Source organism: Crassostrea angulata, chromosome 4 (genome assembly GCF_025612915.1).
Source record: "Crassostrea angulata isolate pt1a10 chromosome 4, ASM2561291v2, whole genome shotgun sequence".
Lineage (NCBI taxonomy): Eukaryota > Metazoa > Mollusca > Bivalvia > Ostreida > Ostreidae > Magallana > Magallana angulata.
Window position 1 is genome coordinate 10472883 of NC_069114.1, and position 22641 is coordinate 10495523.

Genomic DNA, 22641 nt, shown 5'->3' on the forward strand with positions numbered 1-22641 from the left:
GCCCAAACCCCCTATCAACGCTTTCAGAAACAACCTCTTCTTATTATAACCGATCAGTTTTTATCTATTTAAGATTTACTATAGTAAGGTACTCTTCACACATTTGCTCTAAAAGAATAAAGTCTATTCATGATCACAAATACAATATTAAAACAAATGTTTAGAGTATCGACGTTCATGTATTACGTGAAGAAAATAAAACTAACGTAAAATGATTTTTTAAAAATCATTTTCCCCCAGAAATGTAAATGAGAAGTATTCATATTCCTACGTTACCTGCCGCCTTAGTCTTTTTCCATAAAAATATATAAATGTATCATTCTTCGATTGACAATTCATGTTTAACATGAAGAAAAATAACCCCTAGGTCTTTTTTCTTCAGAAAAATCCAATTATTCTTCAGCCAGCAAGGGGGGGGGGGTGTCATTATTCTACGTCGAAAAATGACCCCCGGTCATTATTCTACGGGGGGTCATTATTCTTCATTACACCGGCAGTCGGGTGCCATGTTTAATTCAGAGAAAGTGTGACATTTAAATTCAGTCAATTTGCGTAAAAAAGAAATACAATATCTTATGATTCAAAATTATATCATGAGATACAATATCATATCATATGAAATTATACAACACTACATAAAATATAATAGAATATGGTATCAATGTGGTACAATATCATATAATACAAAACTGTATCATATTAAACGATACAATATTAATATCATATTATAAAATATTAATCATATATGGTTCAATATCATAGGAATAGGTATCGTATGGTTTTTAATTAATTTATCAACAATCACATCTACACGTATCAAGCAAATGTGAGTGAGGTAGGACAACGTTTTCTTTATAATAGGATCATTTATAATAGATACCAGGCTCTGTATCTGAATCTAGAGTCCTAGACTTATATATATGTGTCGTTACATGAACCATGAAAGTTGGTCAGGACAGCATTTTTTCCAACATTCAAACCTGAATTTAACTACTACAAGACTCATTTTGCTCCAGCATCAAGATACCACATTCACAATACATGTAACTCTTATCATGCTAGTTCAAGTTGAAAAATGTGTCGATCTTACATTACATACATTGTAGATGTAAATCGGCATTAAATGTAACCGCACGTGCACGAGCTTTTTTTGCAGCAAATTGAATCCAATTTTGATTTTTCAAAACAATGATTTATAAAGTTAACATTTTCTCTCAGTTCGATCCCTTTTTTAACACAATACATGAAAATTAAGCATTTTACAAATGAAATATAAAACACTAAACTCAGCTGGATCAGCAGTGCCGCGGTTTATGGGTTTTTTTTGCTAGTTTTTGTTTGTTTAATTGATTGCCTTTTTGTTTTATTTGTCTGATTATTTTTTTGTTCTTTCATGTACCGTTTATCATATATTTATTATAATTAAATCCTGTTATCTTTATTTTCAATGTTTCAAAAAATATCGCATTGCCTCTTCTAAATACTTTAACATAGTATGTCATATAAAAGATAATTCATCATATAATTAACAGTATACCCAATACAGTCTAGGCGCGCTTGATTAAAATATGCGATGAAGACGTGTTTTACGAAACCCATCGAGGGCCTCAATACTGGGAGAATATGTTTGTTGCCTTATTTGTAACCGGAAGTGACGTTTCTCCCGCCATGATGGAAAAGTGAATGTGGAACTCCCTTGTATCTGATTCTGCAGTGGTGCTGTCCGCGATCTGTCTGCCTATATGACGGGAAGGTTGGTATTCTTTCCCAGTTTCTGACCCAGTTTCAAGTCCGAGTTATACACATTCGACCACAAGCAGGTCATCTTAGTTTCCATACGTAAGACTGATGTTCCCGGGGGGGGGGGGGGGGGGGGGGGCTTCGGCTGGCTCTCCGTGTCGTGTACCCAGTTTTTATACCCAGTTTTTTTTTAATATGAATAGGAAGTTTAGCAATAATAATGGATTTGATTGACACGCCTTTTTTACTTTTTTTGCTCAAGTCTCTGAGGAATTTGTGTTATGCATCAACAATAAAAGTTTCATTGTTTACAAATATGTTGATGAACAAAATTGGTATTTCCTCTGCCGGGGTTTGTTTATCATGTTTATATGAAGGACTTAACTGATCGTGGTTACAAGTTAACTAGTAGGTCCCTCACATAACTACATTGTCAACTTTCTGTGCAAGTGGTTGTCTCAAGACTCAAGACTTGCTCACCTTTCAATGCTGATGACAGGCTCACCTGTCATACGTGTATAATGCAAAGGATTTATATAATAGGGCCCACCTTGTTGGGATAAACTAGCTGTGTATTGGAACAAGCCCTCGTCACCACATATAGAATGATACATCCCATTTAGTTGCAATGTACAGTAGATATTCAGAGCAGATTTTCTTTGACATAAATTTGAAGAAAATAACAGGTTTAACACTTTTACTTACCAAGTTATAAACCTTTTTAGAGATTGAACATGCATTCTACCTTTAATAAATTGTTACAGATCATTTCCAAATGTCCTTTTTGCTTTCAACTAACATGCCATGACTGAGGTTGACTTTAAAAACTTGAAGGATTATTCATTGTTAAATGTGAAGATTAGAGTTATCTGCCCATTTTTATTTTGATACATTGAATACTCATCAGATCCTATTGTTTAATGGAGTCTGAGTTACACAGACCACAAACTTCAATTTTATTTTATGTGATCCAACAGAATTTAGAATATAAAGTTCTGTTAATCAATTCTTCACAAAATGTTTGTTCTAGTCGGTCTTACAAAAATGTGGAAAGAAATTTTTATCATTATTATTTTGTAATTATTACGTGTGTATTTTTTTTTTTATTCAGTGCTTATAAATAAATATAAGTGTAATGTTGCAATGTTCTTCAAAATATTGAATTTACTAGGTTTAACATCTGATTCATATGAATAGTTGATTACCATTATTCTTAGTTTTAGAATACAGTACTTTGTAAAAGCTATGGATGCATGCATGCTCATAAAGTCACAAGAAATTTTAAGAATGTCAAAAAAAGTTCTGAAAAGGAACACAAGCTTCAGTTTTCTCTTACGGTGCTGATTTGATCTCACAATATGTTTAAAGTTTGCTGGTCCTAGCAGACCAATTAACTGACTGAACCTTCAATTATTTTAATTTTTAAGCCAAGGTGTTGGTTCAAATATTCCTGCAAACTACGACCAGTGTAAAAAATGATAAGTACTCATAATGGGTCCAAGTTTTATGTGACACTTATTTATCTGCAAAAATTCTAAAAACGAAATAAAAATAAATAATTACAGAATAAGATATATATCACACATAGAATTCGTCTTTAAATCTTTGTTGAACTCATTGCAATTAAAGTGAAATGTGTCGTCATGATAATCTCAAAAACAAGATGATTACCGGTAATATAAAGGTGCTTCAGTAACTATGTAAATTGTACATTTTAAAGAGTTCCTTCAGTTTAGATGTGTGTCATTGCAGATATTGAAAATGTAAAAATATTTCTCACACTTTAGTACTGGATTGTTGTCTTTTGTATTGGAATGTGGAATTATATGATATGTACATGCAGGCTTATAAATTCATGAGTTATTAGGTTAGATGAAAAGGCCTTTTCATAATCATTAAATGCCCAGTTTTCTGATTGAATTATCAGATTTGGTCACAATTTATTTTAATGGGCTTTCACTAAAATAAACCAAGTACAACGTCTATAAAGGAACAGGTTTGGCCATTTGGTATCAGTTTATAAGTTAGGGTTATATTTTTGAAATTAAGATATTCTGATCATACAAATTTAAGAAAATCCAACTTGTATATATGGCCTAAAATTGATTTTATGAAAACAATTTTGACTATATGATGGATATAATTGGTGTCATAAAGTAAAACCTAACTCGATTATAATGATAGTGTAAATTACATACTTTGTATTGTCAAGTGGGAAACAGTAAATTGCTTGTGACTAACGGTTGTCACATTTTATTCAGATTTTTCCTTGTTAAATTAACACTATAACATGTATATAAGTATCCCTTGTGACATACATGTATTGGATTTCTATGGTGGCCTGTTTATTTAATGTGTTGAAATGCCTCAGTACTGGGAAATTTTATAAGTTCCTTCACTGTGTCTTATGATCGACTGAGCATTATCGGAATACACTTTTGTAAAATGTGATTATACATTAAAAAAATACATCATAAGGAATGCACATACAATGTACATGTATCTATGTGACTGCACATTTTAGGTATTGGGTTTTTTTGGGTTTTTTTTTTTCGCATGAAATGGGTTACTTATTACTTTGGTTTGATTATTATAGAAATTCTTTATTGTTACAAATGTATCTTGAGTTTTCAAAGATTAGAAAATGAATCATTTGTTTAATAGAAATATATATTCTTCTGATTCTTTCTTTAAAAAAAAATCCAGTATAGACCTCTAAAATTTTGTATTGACCTATTAATATATTAATTTGAAAAAAAAAATGATTTCAAAAGTGCTGATTATATTTACTTATTGTTAATTTAGTTATGTCCCCCAGCCATTAATATTGATCATTTATTGAAGGAATATTGAATCATTATTTGATTATTATGAGGTGATCAAATACAGTATGAGGTGGTCAAATCCAATGAAACTCAAAGGGCTTTATAATTATGATAGATTTGATCACGCACAACCGTATTTGATCGCATCATTCAAAGAATGATTCCTTATTACTTATTCATGTATCTATATACATGATATAATTTTCAGCAATTGTATGATTAAATATTGGAATAGTCATTGATGAAATGTATATGACTATACAATACAAAATCGACTCGCAGTGTTATCACAGACAAATACCCTGGAAATGTTTTAATTATCGTTATATTTATTTCTGTACATATATGTTTACATTTAATACTTATAAACAATAACATGCATCAGCTCTACATATTGTGACCAGCCAGCTAGGTTAAACCCCTTTGGATAAAATTTTGCTGACAACAAACTTAGTAGCTTGGAAAGAATTTTAATGGCTGCTGAAGTGCAAAATACCAAGCGTGAATTACAGGAAATGAACTTACAGCATGTAAAGTAACATTCTGGACCCATTGCTAACCGCAGCAAGGAGCAGGCAACATTAAGTATTAACTCCACTGCATGGGGTCTAACCTGTTTGTGTTTTGATGGTACTGTGGGGAAAAAATCAGATAATTCTGAGGTGGATGACATATCTGATTATAGATTTTCCCCCCAACTGTCTGTTCACGAATCATGGCGTTAAATGAGGTACCGGTGGATGGAGGAAATATGAATGGGTAAGGCTCCCAGCTGTGACGATTTATAATCGGTTTGAATTTTCAAGTTGTCAAAATATTGATACGTACATAGCATGAAGAGGGTACAGGGTTAGGGAACTTTTTTTTTTAAAGATTTTAAGTAGCTGCTATGGATATTGTCATGATAGAAGTATACATGTATAAAAAATCAGTCTTTTCTGAAAGTCTGTTTCCAACTTTGGATAGTTCCAGTGGTTTATTTAAAGATTTTTTCAAAATGAATGGTGACTAAACTGACTTGAAGATATGGATTTTGTAATGGATAGTCCCATTAGTCCGATACATTTCATCAATGACCTTTTTGAGATTAATTCATACAATTGCTTAAAATTATATAAATACATGTATACATACCGGTAAGTAATACATGTATTGAATAAGGGAATCATTCTTTTGAGCATTATAAGGTGATCAAATACTGTCAAACATGATCAAATCTATCATAAAGCCCTTCAGGCTTTATTGGGTTTAATCACCCCCCCCCCCCCCCCACCGCCCATATTTGATCCCCTTGCTATATACTCAAAGAATGACTCCTAGCTGTGTGTGTTTGCTTACATATATGCTGTTGAAAAAAAAATCAACAATATGGTACAAGCTTTTGGAGTTTGATCGCAAACTGATGAGAATTAAGTTCAATTTATTATCCCAAAAATCTTACTTGTAAGGATATATACATTGTACTAGTGAGATACAGATTTTCTATTAATTAATTATTTTATGCTCCTCAACTGTAATCAAAGTTTATGGATTCGTTTGTGCTCCCAGCTGCATGAATTTACCAATTTTAAAATTCCAGTACAATTGCAGTTCCATTTTGTTTGCAAGTTTTCTTGTCAATTGTATTAAATCATGTCTATTTATTGATAATAGACTTCTTTATGAGGTTATGATAGGCATAAATGCAAGATAAATTAGATTTATTTTAAAACATATGATTTAATTCTTCGTCTGACCATGACTTAAAATAAGTATAAGGAAGGATAACTCCTGCTATACTTTTTCTAATGTAAAATCAAGAAAGGTAACTCTTGAGAGCTACAGGAAATGATTGCAGTTCTCATAAATGCACTGTGTGTTTGTGTTATACATGCATCATCTATGAGGAAATGATGAATGTGTAAAACCTAGGGACCAAGATAAGGCTGAGACTCCATTACTAAGCAAGGTAATGTAACATAACAATGCAACCAAAACCATGCATAACCATCTATGTGTAATGCTGTCGCGGGTTTAATTTTCATGTAACAATTAAGTCAGCTAGCAGTGTAGGTATATTCATGAAGGCAGGGAATTATACTGCTGATTGTTTCCTGCACTGATATCAAATTTGTCCATTGTAAACTTGCCTTGCAATAGATGTTCATATATGTAGCAGTATAATGTGTGTGTATGGGTGAATGTACATTGAGTACATGTACATGTTCTGTATGGGCACCGCCTAATGTTGCTTCATATTGATGTGCCATAGGAAGGTGTTCAGCAATAATATATATATACATGTATGTAAGTATGTGTCCTGTCAGTGGAAGGTTGTATTGATTGAATAGCATAATAACAGCGTTGTGTGATGTAATGCAGGCATATACCATGTACTGGAGCGATTATACACGCACATCCAGTGTTATCTCTGCCAACCAGGGCCAGGGTTAGACTCTTAAAAGTTTTATAAGAAACCCAGTATGCTGAAGTTTGACTTTGAAATTCATGGAGTCTCAATGGAAGCATTGTTTGAAACATCAGATGTTAACTATATGTACTGTGGTGAAACGTGCATGAAGTAATCAGTGAATGATAACCATGGATACAGTTTCAAATACACTTTCACACCTCCACTGTTCCCATATCCCAACCGTGCCCATTCCCTACCCTACCCCCCCCCCCCCCCCCCCCCAAAATCCCTGATTATTAGTGCTAAGCATGTTTGGTTTTTATAACCTTTAAAATTATGCATGTATTGCAATATTTGGCAGATTTGTACACTGAGAATCAATGGCAACCCATGCTTCTTAATGACTGCTCCAAGATTTTATTGTCATTAGATCTAAATATCATGGATCTAAATCTATGTAAGATCAAACTTTGCCAATGCAACATTATTTTATTGATTTTCAAGTATGAACCAGTGGCAGTGTGGCACACCTGTTGATTATTTAATTGCAATATATACAAAAGTTAATTTTAACTTTGAATTATAGTTTAACAACTTTATGTGGCTGAAAGGTCATGAAAACTTGAAACAGTAGTCCAAAAACCATAGCGATTATACATCTGTTCACTACATATAGCTGGTAAAGGTGCTGAAGTATGGTTTATAGAATATGACAAAATCTTATTTACTTAGACATAACAAAAACTTAAAATATGCTGTGTATTTCACACCACAACCTACAATTCTTGTATGTGGTATGTACTTTTCATAACCTCAGAAATATGTGCAAAGACAATTTTTCAGTCACCTCAATTTGAACTTTGAATTTATAAATAAGTTTGATATACCCCGAGTCTCTGAGTGACTGGTTGATTTTAACTGTATACACCTGTACATGTACCTGAGAAACTTATATCCTGTTTTACCTGTGTGTTATCAGAATAGACAGTACTGCAGACAACATTTGAACATTTTGGAATCTTTTTAAAATACATGTACACATGTAAAACTCAATTTAGGGTCTAGAGAAAAAAACACAATTGGTTTACTTAAAATTTTTTTTTTTAAATTAAAGATAATTATACTCACATGTACAAGTGAGGCATTTACCTGTGCGTGACTCTGTAGCCTCCGGGGTGAAAAATGAAAGGTATAAGGCGTGAAAATAGAAAAATTAGAAATGACGCTAAGTAACTGAAGAAGCCCCGTATTAAATGACAGAGTAGCTCAGTTGTGCAGCGGTAATGGCACCCCAAACTTGATTTTCTTTTCTAATCCCATTTAGTTTAGCTGCCCCTGAGGAAAATTTTCTATAAGCACATTATGTCGACCCCTTTGTAAAAGAATTGCTGGTTAGGCCAAGTTATGTCAATAAAGTATTTTTTCTTTCTCTCTTTTTTTGTGGCAGGATAAATGTTTTGGTCTTTCTGCCGTTTTTCTTAAACGTTAGTTGGACCAAGGGATTTACACAGAGATTTCTGATAGGCTGAGAAGATTATTATTTTTAAATGTCTTGGGTTGGACACCATGCAAAACAAAAACTAGGAACTTTGTATCATCTTACACATTACAGTAGTTTGTATACAGGTGTGTAGACTTAGAATGCCATTAGGATGAGCCTAAAACACCTCAACAACAAAGCAAACATGTTGTACGAAAAGAAGAATTCGGGAGGCAGGATTTGATTAACCGTTGGACTTGTATTGCGTATATATGTCTGTATGTTTGTATATTACCTTCTGTGTACATGCAGGAAAGCTTTAAAGGAAGCAGGATTTTCTTTGCATAATTCAAATTGTGTTGATATACTACATTGACATTAGACAAGTGTAAATTTCTGTGGTGGGAAAAAAATGTTCATGGGTGACTTTTGTCATTGAAGAGGAACTTTTTGTCTTTAAGGAGTTCTGATTTTTTTTATAAACAAAAATTACTCAGTATCTAGATAGTGAATGAATTTTTCATATCATTTTCCGCTTGAGTAGGAATGTGACGCTCTGAATACCTCCAAAGAAAATACATACTCTTCAGTCGACAGCCTGTTAAATGGACTTAAATAGTGTATTGCTTACAATTAAGTGACACCAAAGGAGTGAGAAATTTGTTTAAATGCACTGAGATTGATGCGTCGAGATAATTGAGTAAAGAGACAACTTTCTGTGTCAGTCTGATGCATCTGGGGTCACGGAAGCCGTCAATATTGACGAATCTGCGAACACCTGGCAGAGTTTTGGTCACCTATTAATTTACCTGTGTGGCACATCGGGGGTAGGCAGGGCGAGCTGGAAGAGATTATACCTGCTGAAACAGGACACTGGAAGTTTACAACTGTTTACTAAGTGTTACAGCCCAGAGATGACATCTTGATATTTTTAAAGTCAAATATTTCACCGGGCTTGACCCCATTTGTGGAAAATAGACCTGAATTGCATGCTGCAGGTATATGATATATACATCAGAGAGGGACACACCTGTGTATTGCTGATTCTCTAGGTGTACTATCCTGGTCATATTCAATATTTGTGTCAGGATAATTTGATGTCAATTCGCTGTGGGCCGATTTTCAGACTGGGAAGCAGTGTGGTAGTGATGTAATGGTTTTTTTTTTTCTTGTTACCCAATTATTGATTTTCAGTTAACTTGTACTGCATTGAACACTTCTGCTGGGAGAAAAATTAACCCTCTCCCTTCGAAAAAGGGAGGAAATATTGATAGTACCAGGAATTTTTTCTGTTTGACGTGAGTTTGGATTTGTTTTGTCGTTGGAGGGGAGTCATTTTGTGAACCATCATGACCCATCTCAAGAAAAAGCCAGGATATCTCAGACTTCAGTCTCTCGGAGAGAATACCGAGAGTGACTTATTTCAGAGGCGGCGATTGCATTTTGACGACGGTCATGATGCTATAAATGGAATGGAGGGGGTGTACCCTCTAAACAGGTAATATGCACCGATAGTAAACAAAGGTAATACATATTATACGCACTTATTGTAAGTAAACAAAGTACTACAGTCATTTATGATTTTTACAAGAGGAATTCCGCTGCACTGGGGGCATTGTTATATTTATGGCCATGTGAAATCTTCTGACTGGTTTTAATTTTGTTTTATTTGATTTCATTTTGTCAGAGATAATGTATGCATGTCCTTCTCACAATGATTCTGGTTGCATCTCCATTGGAAGTTGATTTTGTAAAAAGAATTAATTTCAGGCCTGTAATCATAATGATTGAAAATTAAGCGCCAGCGTCTATTGGTGCAACTTTGAGTGTGCATGCATTGATGGATGCAGTTTACCTGGTTAATTTGAATCATTAATCGATGGATCTTACCTGCACATACAAATCAATGCCTTATTTGTCAATCACTCTCTTTCTTCTCTTTTGATATCTGTTTAAATTTTTTTTGATACATTTTGCATTAAAAACTAGGTTTAAAATGTTGATCTTCATTCACGCTTAACAGGTTTGACAAGATTACATGACAAGGAACTGAAATATTATGTATAATGGGTGGAATTTCCATCCTCACATCCTTAAGTTTATCAATACAGTAATGTTAAATGTAAATTGTGCATAAACTTGTGCTGGAATTTGACAAACTTTGGTGTTAAACACACATATTTTTTACACTGTGTCCTCTTGCCACATTATGAACATCAATAAAATTCCCATCTGAAGAATTTGTTTTTTGACTGCTCAATATGCTAAATTTCAGAGAACATGTGTTCTTGGCTTGAGAGTTGTAGGAATGTATAGGAATGTGTTGCTCTGTAGTAAATCAGAGGTGCTTGAACCTTGAAGAGTTAATCAACCCCTCAGGGTAAATACTTTCGGGGGAGCTGAACAATCAACAGCAGACATTCTGTGATTCCTCAGCATATAATAGTGTATTTTACGTGTACCTATGGCATTGTTTTTCGGAAGTCTGTATCAGTCAGTGTAAAAATCAACATGTGCAGTAGTTTAAATAAATGAAGAGATTTATGTACTGAAAGGAAGTGGGAAGATTATTTTGGGGGTAGGGGGTAGTTTGGGGTACATGAAAAAGTAGAGTTGCCCAGTAATATATAAAGGTATGGAGGCTATGATAGCACAATTATAGATACTTAATACTTTATCAAATTAACAGGGGATTGTAAGCATACCAACTGGAGGTATTTGTGAGATAACATTATGGTCCTTCATGAGCAGTATTGACTTGGGTCTGGAACACTTCAGTAAGCAAACATATCACATTCGTTTTAAATCCCTCTCGTAAACAGACTTCTCTAGAAGTCTATCTGCATATTGAATCTAGTGTAAATTTTTGTAAGAAAATTAAAAGATAGCTGATATTTATATTAGTTGATCATTTTGGGAGGTGGATCCCGATGTCTTCTGAAGGAAAAGGGAGAGATTGGGTAAATGGAGATATACAATGTACGTTGTATATGTACCTGATGTCAGGGTTGTCTCTAAAAATTGATGTAGAAGGGGGAAATAAAAAAGTAGAAGGGGATCTGGAGGTCTAGCTTATAGCTGTATGAAATGAAAAAATAGCTGGGTAATTATGTCACTTTAGGTGGGGGAATTCCCCGCCTCCCGCGTCTTAGAGACAACCCTGTGATGTACATATACCGGTATTACCAAATGTACTCCAAGATATATGTTGAACAACCCTTGTTCTATGGATCCATTCTTTTTCAAAATGAAACATCAACAAATTTTTTAAAGTGGTTGGGATGGGGTGGGATTGTGAGTAGTGGGTGTTAGATATCACATTTAATTCTGAAGGATTATGAGATTTCATTTCCTCTTGTAGTTAAGCTTTAAGGGAACAGTGAATGTTGATTATTTTGATATTTGATTATAATTCTGATATTTTTTTTTGAATAAAAGTTGGATTGAATAACTGCAGTTCTATAATTGTACCTTGAATCGGACATATTTGTCATCATAATAATTTTTAAAGGTAGAATGCACTTCGCCTTGCAAGTTCAGCAAGATGAATAAAATCATTGTCAAGTTGTTGTGAACAAAATATAAAGAACGCGTTTTACGTACAAGTCTTAAGTAAATACAATTTGACAGTCAAGAACAGGCAAGATTTCTGCTACATATGTAACAAAAAGTAAATAGGCAACTCCTGATCCTTGTAAGTTGCCATTATCAGCAAGTGCTTATGCACAAGTGCCTGAAGTCCTTGCTGTATGCATTGTACTTTTTAACCGAGTTAAATAAAAAATTGTTGAATTTTGTGTCTTTGCAGTAGCAACATGTCGTATGGTAATGGGGCGTTGTGTCACAGATGTCATGAAGGATTCGGCGCCAATGAGGAAATAGTCAACTCCAATGGAGAGGTGTGGCACACCCAGTGTTTTGTGTAAGTCCTAATTCTCTGGCCCCCCCTTTTTGCTATATTTCTGAAGATCTGAAAATAAATAGCTTGTTAGAATTCAACATTAGATAGGCTAGGATATATTGTGAATGATAGACAAAAACTTTTTTATTTGTTACTTTCATTTTCGTACATGTATGTTAAATTGACTTCCTGGGGATTTCCTATACTCAGAAAATAAACAAATGTTTATAATTAACGGTACATGCACATGATATTTACTGAATATGTACAATGTAGGCTTCAAAAAAGTGTCTGTCTATTATAATCAAATATTCCCCATGCATGCATGAAACAAGTCTTTACATGAGATTGTAATTTGTATTTACATCTGCAGTTGATTAGCCTAGGAAAACAAAAAATGGTCCATAACTGATGAATTTTTCCCTTGAACAAAGAACAAAAAAAAAGGAAGACGAAACCGCATATTAATTGTATCCTGAATCTAGATCATTCATGCATAAAAATTTCTTACCATTAGTTAGCGAGCATAATTTATTGCATGAAGCATGATCAGTGTGTTAGAGGAAAGAGAAGTATAAATTTGCATAGGGTGAAGGGATTAGAAAAAGTCAAGTAGATGTGCAAGTGCATGTTGAAAGGTAATTTAAAAATACTAAAACTATAGTGCATAATTCAGGACCTGCTGTCACAAACATTTCTTTTTCTGATTGAGTTAATACAGAATTAAATGTTGTCGGTGGCAGCAGGACTTTAGGTAGTTTTGGAGAGAGAGAGAGAGAGAGAGAGAGAGAGAGAGAGAGAGAGAGAGAGAGAGAGAGTGAGAGATGACTTAACCCAGATCTAGCTAGGTTAATAAGATTGATTTTTGCTTTGTGCTGTGGAAAAAGTCAGAAAGATTAGAATTTAATCTCATTATCCAGTAGTTTGTGTTTTAAGCCTTTTATACTAAAATACATCCTCCAGTCCTTAGTATACACAAAATGTAAATAATTAAGAACTGCTTGTAATTTGTTAAGAATAAAGTAACCAGACTTAAAAAAAAAAACCTGTACAATTCCTATAAGTTGTATTTTCTCCAGTAAATTGTTACATTTTGAAGAGAAAAAAAATTATTAGGAAACAATTCATGTTGTATGCACAATGTGCACTAAAGTTTATGTGTCAAGTGCTTCATCATTTGATCAGAACAATGTGTAAATTTTGGGGTACTGTATAAAGGAATTGCGTATAGCCTCTCGTCCATATCTGTTTACAAAATTCAAAGCAAGTTTGATATTGATATTTTTAGTGTACTGGTATTGATCTATTTAATATGTTTGTTATAGTAAGCAAAATGCACATTCATATGTTAAGATAACTTAGTTCTAAAAACAGCATTGATTTATGTGAAATTCATGCATGTTACAAAACATATAACATGTATTATACACTTTAATTTTTGTTTACATATTCTTGCTAAAGCATGTGAATAGACTTTATTGTAACTTTCATTTTCAACAATATGTTAATTAAAGTCCCTTTGCCTTCTGTCTTGAAACAGTTACTGCTAAAAATCTCTTAAATTTAATACACTTTCCTTTGCTTGTTGCACCATATGCTTCAACAAGCTTGCTAATTTCAAAATTGCTAAAGTCTGTTCAAAGTAATCTTTTATTGTAACAATTAATTGATGTATCCTTCAAAGGAAGTTAACTCATAGTCTAAGCTTTTCTCCACTGCCTTTATAATGTATCAGCAACTGGAATGTGGAAATTTACTTCAATTTACCTCTGCTTCATATATAAACTTGCAGAATTTCTCCTATCATTTTTTTTAGGAAGGGGGATAAACTTTATAAAATTAAAAGGGATACATGTCAGATTTTTTAATGTAATGGTGATATCTGGTAGATGGTAAAAGAAGTAGGTCGTAACAACTATGATGGTAAAATTCCACATTCCTGGTACTTGCGACCATGTTGTACGTAATCTACAAATGCTTCCTATATTCATGCTGTCTGTTGCGTTGTTCCGCGTAGAAGTCAGAGAAAAGCAGCTACTAGGGCAGCCCAGAGCTACGCATGCTCAAAATGTCACGAGACTCTGTCTCCGTGGGAACAGATGGTGAACTTTAACGGTCGGGTGTGGCACACGGCCTGCTTTGTGTAAGTACTAACTGGGTCAAGGTCAAATAACTGATGGGGTCAAGGACAAATAACTAGTGGGAGCTTGGTTTTATGTAATTGGGGTTGAAGGGTGATGGTTTGGTAGCCGTTTTTTACAGATACTTTCTTCATTTATTTTTCTCTTTAATAGTCTAGGTTTTTTAAAGGGTTTTTTTTTCCCAGTGCAAGTTTGCTGTGCTGAAAACGTCATTGCAAGCATCTTCCTTTGTGAGACCACCTCATTCATTTGCATATTTTGGCAGTCAGTTTCGCTTAATAGCTTTCATTTATATACATGTACACGTTACGCATGTCATATGTAATTATGTATAAAAAATATTTATGCAGCCTTTTGCACTTTTTCTTGCATTCTGACTTAGCTTGACTCAAGTTTTAAGTTGCTTGATTTTTTTTCTTTCATTTCAAAACATTTTTGCTTCTTTATGCTACTTATTAATAGTACCGGTAGTTAAAAACAAACAATTTCATATTCTCCTTATTATGATCGCACTGCTGCAAATTTTGTACAAGTAATACACTCTGTAATACTCAAACATATAAATGTACCGGTATATGCTTTTCATAATAACCGTTTGGATGCAGAATTAATTAAAGGAAAAAAGTATAGGAGAAAAAGGTGGAAAAATCAAAGGTTGGACAAAATCTGAAATTAACTATGTATTGATCTGTTTCAGCTGTGCCCAGTGCTTCCAACCATTTCCTGAGGGAGTGTTTTATGAGGTAAATAAATAATTATGAATTCAAAGGACTATATTTGATATGGGCCTAAAATGGCCCCCTAAAAATGAACATCATCATTTTACTGTAATTCTTTGTTTTCTTTGTACAGATATATGTGATGTTTTTACATTATGTTCATTTTGATTCAAGTGCCCACAATTTAGAAATATTATATCGTAAAGACAACCTTTTCTGCCATTTTTGCAGTTTTAGCATAAAACAGCTAGTTTTCAAGCAGTTTTTCTTTCAGAAAACATAGAGTGCATGCTTGAACAAACAAAATATTTTAATCAGAGATGTATCGATCTAGCCAAGACTCATAACTGACAAAAAAAATTTCCTTGTTCAAGCATGCGCTCTATATTTTCCATTTGTAAAAAGATAAGAAAAATGTTAATTTTTTACTGATTTTGATTGAATTATAGAAATAGCGTCACATTTGGCGTCATCTACTGCAAATAAATAGGTGACAAATATATTCTATATCACCTCTTCTAAAAAATAACATAACATTTTATTCTTCCCGAAACACTTTAAAAAATTGCAATTATGGGGGCCAAATTCAAATAATATCACATATAGTTCCTTTTTACCTGTATAGGTACATGTACATGTTAATGATTACCACAACATTTGATTGGGATAACAGGATCACATCAAGTTGACAGGTATGGGTCATCAGATGGAACGAGACTCATTCGTTTTGATCTGTTGATCCAATGTCTGCTCACCTGTCGTTATCCTGGCCCGGTATTTGAATCAAGTTGAGCTGCTTTAAGCTATATAGACAGCAGTTTCCACCTTGTACAGTGGGAGCTATAACCAAGTGATGAGAAATGCATATTATTGTCTGTAAAGATAACCTGTTTGCATTATTTTATTTAATATATGTATGTAATGGTAAGAATGAGCTAGATATTATTGTATCTAATTTAATGTTTGATGTTTTCTTTCAGTTTGAGGGTAGGAAATATTGTGAGCACGACTTCCATGTTCTTTTCGCACCATGCTGTGGAAAATGCCGTAAGATATTTTGAATTATGTTTTTGTAACAAACAACTGGTTCTATTAAACTTAGTTTTAACTGACACACAGGTATGAAACATTTTTTGCCTTATGTTCGATATATAAAAGAGAATTGCAAAAATGAAAAGTACATGTATAAAGGGAGATAATTGAATTAGGAATTCTACAAACTGTTCTATTACATGCTTAATGCTGTTCAGCCTTTGCTTTTTATGATACTGCCACTCAATTGATAATGAAAAAGTTCATATTTAACAACCTCTATTATGTCAAACAGAACTACGTTTTGTATCTGCTTTGGTCATGCTGCAGACACTTGGCAGACTGTTTACCATCAGCGCTTCATGCTGTGTAGTCCCTGTGTTTATGCTCTGAACCTTTTGTATTTATGCCTTCTATCACCAGTGTATTTCATGCTGCAGTCATTTTACAGGGGAGTTCATCGTGGGACGAGTCATTAAGGCCATGAACAACAGCTGGCACCCCGACTGCTTCCTGTGTGAGATCTGCACCGCACCGCTTGCTGACGAGGGCTTTGTCAAGAACGCTGGAAGGTACGTCACAACCTTGTCACACCTGTATATCGTTGAGGAATGCAGCACAAATTAATTATTTTTGGGGGAGGATTTTACTTTACATTTACATTTTCATGTGGCTGGCATTACATTAATATTCTAGCTGGGTAGGGGAATGATTTTCAGCTTTTAAACTGATCATATTTATGAATACATGTTCATATATACTGTATGTTAAAGAAAAAACTTGCTGGACATGTGTAATGTGGAAGGAGAGAGGGACTATTTTCTTAAAAGTTCCTTTGCAGTTTAAGGGCTTTTATGTTAATACATGTAATGGAAACTGATAGATGAAAACAATACTTATTACAGTTGCTTGACTTTGGATATAGATATAGAATAATGGTAACTCTCTACAACAGACATAAAGTAAAGTGACAATTTTAAACAGAGTGGTTTATGTTTTGTAGAGCCCTGTGCCGTGAATGCAATGCCAAAGAAAAAGCCAAGGGGATGGGGAAATATGTGTGCCATAAGTGTCAGTAAGTATGGATTTCCTTATGTCTGTACATGTGTCTTCCAAGTCAATTTACATATTGAGAAAATATATTTCACTTGTATTCAGTAATAAATTATGGATTATTAAAGATGTAATTTTGCATCAAGAGCTACATTGTGAATTGAAAATGTATTGTAAATTTTTCATGGGATATTTTCACTTCTTGTTTCTAATATAATTTTTTTCTTTAGTGCCATCATTGACACCGGACACATTAAGTTCAGGGGGGAGGCCTACCATCCCTACCACTTCAATTGTTCCTCTTGTGGGTAAGGGAAAAACATTACCATATGTCCTGGATTTTATTTGCATGTCACAGAATTAGTAAAAAAATGGGAGTAAATCTTTAACTTTTTCTATTTTGCACAAGTAATTTTTTTGCGATTTTCAAATTTTCTATTTGCAAATGGCATACTATACCATGAAAAAGAAGTTCGATGTTTTTGATCGCAGATGTAAATTGTACTAAATGTTATACAAATAATTTTACAGCCAGGAGCTTAACGCTGATGCTCGAGAGAAGTCAGGAGAGCTGTACTGTTTACGCTGTCACGACAAAATGGGTATCCCCATCTGTGGAGCCTGCAGGTAAGAATCGGTCCACTATCTAGAAGTGATGTGTTAAGGTGCAGTCAAATGATGCAATTTTTCATCTGATTTTTTTCATTCAACTTGCTTTTAAATAAAATAATACCATCTAGCCCCCTAAGTCAAAAGCAAAGTCTGAATGTTGATTGAAAATCTGATTGGGTCCAATTGTTTGATCAATTTTTCTGGTGAGAATCATGATGTCACCATGACTTTACTCGTACAATAAACGTGAATTGTTATGGTAAAATTGATTGTTAAATGGCGTTGTGTGACCACCTCAACAACCGACTCCAATTGACCAAAATGAGCAAGTTGATTTAAGATTGGATGAAAAATTGCATCCTGAGACTGCACCTTTATAGTTCATTCTCTCTGCTCATAAGAATGGATAACAAGCTGTAGATTATATACACAAACATAAGGTTTTTTAATTTTTTTGAATTGTTCACAATCAGCAACAAGACAAACGAAATGGTGGAGTGCACTATACACTGTAGGATGCATGAAATGATTTGGCTAAGAACAGTTTTTACTCCAAATACACATTGCTATATTATTTGGGCAAATTTTTTATGAAAGTTTAAAATTTAAAGCATATTTAATAGAACACAAACCAGTGGTTAACTTTTAAAACAGGTAAGTTTTACATTTAACAAGTGCCAATTTAACAGATAGACATGAAATGACAAAGCCACAATAATTATTAACCCATGTAAAATGATTTTTTTCTTATTTTTTTTATTATGAGATGTCCTCTCAGACCTTTGTTTGCAGTAGTATTGAAAAAAAAGAAGTTAACATGTCTTGAACATTGAGAATAAAGTGTTGGTTTGGCTGTATTTCTCGTAGTTTTCCACAGAATTTTGGTTCATGCTATTATCAACTGGGAGGAGTTGTTTGATTCCTGTTTACATTCATTACAGGCGTCCTATTGAAGAGAGAGTGGTACACGCATTAGGAAAAGCCTGGCATGTGGAGGTAACTATAGCAACTCGCTGAAATATTCGTAAACATTTTGGAACATTTTATAATTATATGTTTATATTAGAAGTATTGTATTCATCTGATAGAGAATTGTACTGAAAATTATCAGTTTTGGAAAAGAAATCAAAAATTTTAGTTTTTCACAAGAGAACTCTTTGAATTCCAGCATTTTGTCTGTGCCAAATGTGAGCGGCCATTTTTTGGAACTCGTCACTACGAGAAGAAAGGGCTGGCCTATTGTGAGACTCATTACCATCAGGTTTGTTTCCAAAATGAACTGTGTGTGAGGGAAGTTTGATTAGGGAAGTTGAGAACGATATTTTAAGTTATTATTGTTTTCATACTGTACATGTAAGTGTTTATATCAAAGGCAGTGTCATAGAAATACCATACAGACATACGGTTGATTTATTGTGGTTGAAATAGGTTGGATTCATCAGAGGCGTTCATTCGTTAAATATTTACTTTTTTCCAGGGGGTGGGGCTGTAATTACTTGGTATAAGGGATGTAAATGGTAAATGAACTAAAATTCTGTGCTCATGATTAACATTGTTCATGTATTATTATACTTACAGCTGGTGGGTAAAGTAATTGATGCACTCAATGCAGACAAATAACAGTCTATTTCATAATTTTGTTTTTCCTTATTTTACTATATATATATATAAGGATTTCATTGGGCTTATGCACAGTGTACTCAGATATTGAAAGTCACTAACAAAGCCAGCATTTAATTGATTAGGTTTATTTCAAAATATATTGAGTATATTAGAGTGAGTTGTCAGAGAAAAACTCCTAATCAAATGCCCCCCTAAGATGAGAAATAGACTTTAAAACTTGTAAAATTTTAAAGTTTTACATGAGAATTGGTTGGGTTAATCAATTGATATGTACATACAAAATTTCACACTTTTCCTTAAAAGAAAAAAAAAATGAGGTAAAATAATTGCAGGTATTGGAACCCATTAGAAGGATATATGATTTGTATACAAAATGTATCTAAACAGTTGACATAAATATATGCATTGATTCCAAACAATGGTCAGAAATGTCATTTTTGCAATATGTAGTACAAGTAATGGCAAAGCTTGTTAACATTGTATTTTACATATATTACATGTATCAGGTCTTACCAAAGAATCTCTGCAATTATAAAAGAATGCTTTCTATAGTAATGCAAATAGTAAACAGATCTCTATTCCGAGGAAACATTATTTAACCATTTTTGCTGTTTCTATATCATGCATATGTGTTGGAGCTCATTATTTAAAATTAATATTCATAATTTTTTTGACAAGTGATTTTGAATGCAACCAAACATACAGCGAAATTGTTTTGATAATTCACTAATTTGATTTCTTTCGTCCCTATTTTGCAGCTGTTTGGGAACATCTGTTTTGTCTGTAACAACGTGGTGACGGGAGATGGTGAGCTTTAATAATGTCTCTTGTTATTGATATTTATTGATTCACATTGAGTAAATTCAATATTGATTTTGATTGAGCTCAATATTTAAGAGTAAGTGATTTATGATACCAAAAATATTAATTTGTAATTGATAAAAGAGGATATATGCATACCGTGTTCATGACTTTAGATGGAAATTTTTTGGTATATCATTTCAAAAATGATATTTAATGGTTGATTTTGTGTCACTAGAAAAAAAAAACTTACCAAATATCTTTCTCTTCAAATCAATGTTTAATACCAGCAATAGTCAATATGGTACATCACTTTGTTATAAATCTTTTTAATTTTCTCCACAGTGTTCAGTGCCTTTAACAAGTCGTGGTGTGTCGGCCATTTTGCTTGCTCTATTTGTGACAGGAAGATGAGCCATAAGTAAGTCTATGATCAGTATTACATAATATTCAGGCTATGTCTGTTTCTTTGCTTTCAATCAAATTTCACTTCCTAAATGAATTTACAAATAAAGAACTTGTATACCAATAGGGAAATGCCCTTGATCTGACAGAAAAATTAATTGTAAACACATGCCGAAAGTGTTTAAAACAATTATATGTGAACTGTGCAGGTATTGATTGTGATAGTTTGTGATATAAGAACATAAAAGAAATATCAGGTATTATTAGTTTTAAAATATGAAGTATATAAATTTATCTGTCAAATTGTAATAAGTATTGAGAACAAGTTTTTGGAAGCCAGTGTAACATACAAAAATATTAAAGCCTATTCAAATAAAGAAACTCGGCCTGTATAACATTATAGTAATGGAAGCCTATTTAGATTGAAAGTAAAAAGAATCCTGTATAAAATAAAAAGATATTATGCAGGGAAAGTGATTGACTTAATAAATAAAATTTGTTTTGTTCCAGGACCAAGTTCTTTGAGTTCGACCTGAAGCCTGTGTGTCGTGTTTGTCACGAAAAGTTCCCAGGCGAACTGAAAAAGAGGCTGAAGAAGTACCATGAGGAGGTATCCAAGAGACAGATCATGTCCAACAGTTAAGGGGTTATCTGCCCCTGTAATCGGCGCAGGCCAGCGCTTAAAAGCATGGGACGGAATCGTGGAGGGAACAGAAAGGACAAATAAATACTACATACAGTGAGAAAACGATGTGCAAGATTCGATTTTGAAACTGAAATTAACGTCTGGAACCTTAATGTTTTTTCTTGTTTTGAAATTTGGGCTTTGTTTTGTAGTTTATACCATGTATTTGAGATGTTGATATAGCCTCTGTTGACTGTAGCTTTCACAGTGTCCCGTGTTAACTAGTTGGTAGTAGTCCTTTATCGGCACATTGTTCTGTATCTAGCTTTGCAAAGAAGGATAAGTATTAATTATAAAGTTAGCAGCTTTTTGAAATTAGAAGAAATTTTTGAAGTTATTTATCAGCATTAGTTTGATTATAAATTATGCAGCTTTTTGAAATTATGAATACATATTTTAATTTTAAAATATACTTCAGCACCCTAGCAGATGTGAAAATTCTTTTGCATCTTTGTTATTCATATTTGCTGAGCAGATTATGCCTTTTGTAGCATGTATAAACAGTCCATATCTTTACTCTTTCAAAGATTTTTAATTTTTATGAAATTCGGCTGGAATATTCATTGAATCGGTGCTTGGTTTATATGCGGTGTGAATAATTTGTGTGAATTTCTGAAGCTTATCTCCCTTTGACAGTGAAATCTGTGTGCTGATTGTCAATTTTAATTTTATCAGTTTTTCTCATATCAGCATGATTTAGAGATGTCGGAGAAATCGTATGTTTGTAGTTGGACTAGAAGAATTAGAGAATGTTTGAAAGAATATGTATATACATGTACATGTATTCAGTTCAAATCATTTTCCTTGTTATGAGTTTATAAATGACCATGATGTGTGACAATCTCTTATTGTTTAGGATGTAGTTTTCAAAGATATCCCGAGATGTTCTGTTTTTTAATTGATGGAAGGTTTACTCTCGATATACATATATTTGTGAAGGGGAAATATTTTAGAATGATATCATGCTATTATTGCAAGGGAGGACAACTCTGCTTTGCTTAGAATTCTTGCAGCTCTATCAAGAAAAAGAACGTTCTTGTTTTTACTTTATTATCAGCTATTTTGATTAATTGTTTTAATTATATATTTTTTCTGATTATATACCCAGTAGGTTCTTTAAAATGCATGATAAATGTCTGTGATGGTCCATTGTATGTGTATATTACTATATAATGTTTGTGTACATATGTGTATAGATGTCTATTTATAAAATATATACTGCAAACACCACA

General features: G+C 33.3%; 1 protein-coding gene across 9 annotated transcripts; it reads left to right on the top strand.

Annotated features, from left to right (window-relative positions):
• Window positions 1–1638: 1638 nt before the first annotated feature.
• LOC128181485 (LIM and senescent cell antigen-like-containing domain protein 1) lies at window positions 1639–22641 on the top strand. Of its 9 annotated transcripts, none has more exons than XM_052849904.1 (14): window positions 1639–1753; window positions 12246–12359; window positions 14356–14481; window positions 15177–15222; window positions 16179–16245; window positions 16682–16802; window positions 17234–17305; window positions 17514–17591; window positions 17815–17910; window positions 18837–18891; window positions 19064–19156; window positions 20277–20325; window positions 20665–20740; window positions 21235–22641. In XM_052849904.1, exons 1-14 carry the CDS (start codon window positions 1743–1745, stop codon window positions 21365–21367), a joined length of 1137 nt encoding a protein of 378 aa, XP_052705864.1. In that variant the 5' UTR covers window positions 1639–1742; the 3' UTR covers window positions 21368–22641. The 9 variants fall into 9 exon arrangements, with proteins under 9 accessions (XP_052705864.1, XP_052705867.1, XP_052705862.1 ...); XM_052849902.1 differs by lacking the exon at window positions 1639–1753 and adding an exon at window positions 5112–5324; XM_052849905.1 differs by lacking the exon at window positions 1639–1753 and adding an exon at window positions 6377–6513.

Coding starts and splice junctions, on each gene's coding strand:
- LOC128181485 (XM_052849900.1), top strand. CDS start 9,787: ATGACCCATCTCAAGAAAAAGCCAGGATATCTCAGACTTCAGTCTCTC. Junction 16,246..16,681: donor ACCATGCTGTGGAAAATGCC/GTAAGATATTTT, acceptor GTCATTTTACAG/GGGAGTTCATCGTGGGACGA. Junction 17,911..18,836: donor CCCATCTGTGGAGCCTGCAG/GTAAGAATCGGT, acceptor CATTCATTACAG/GCGTCCTATTGAAGAGAGAG.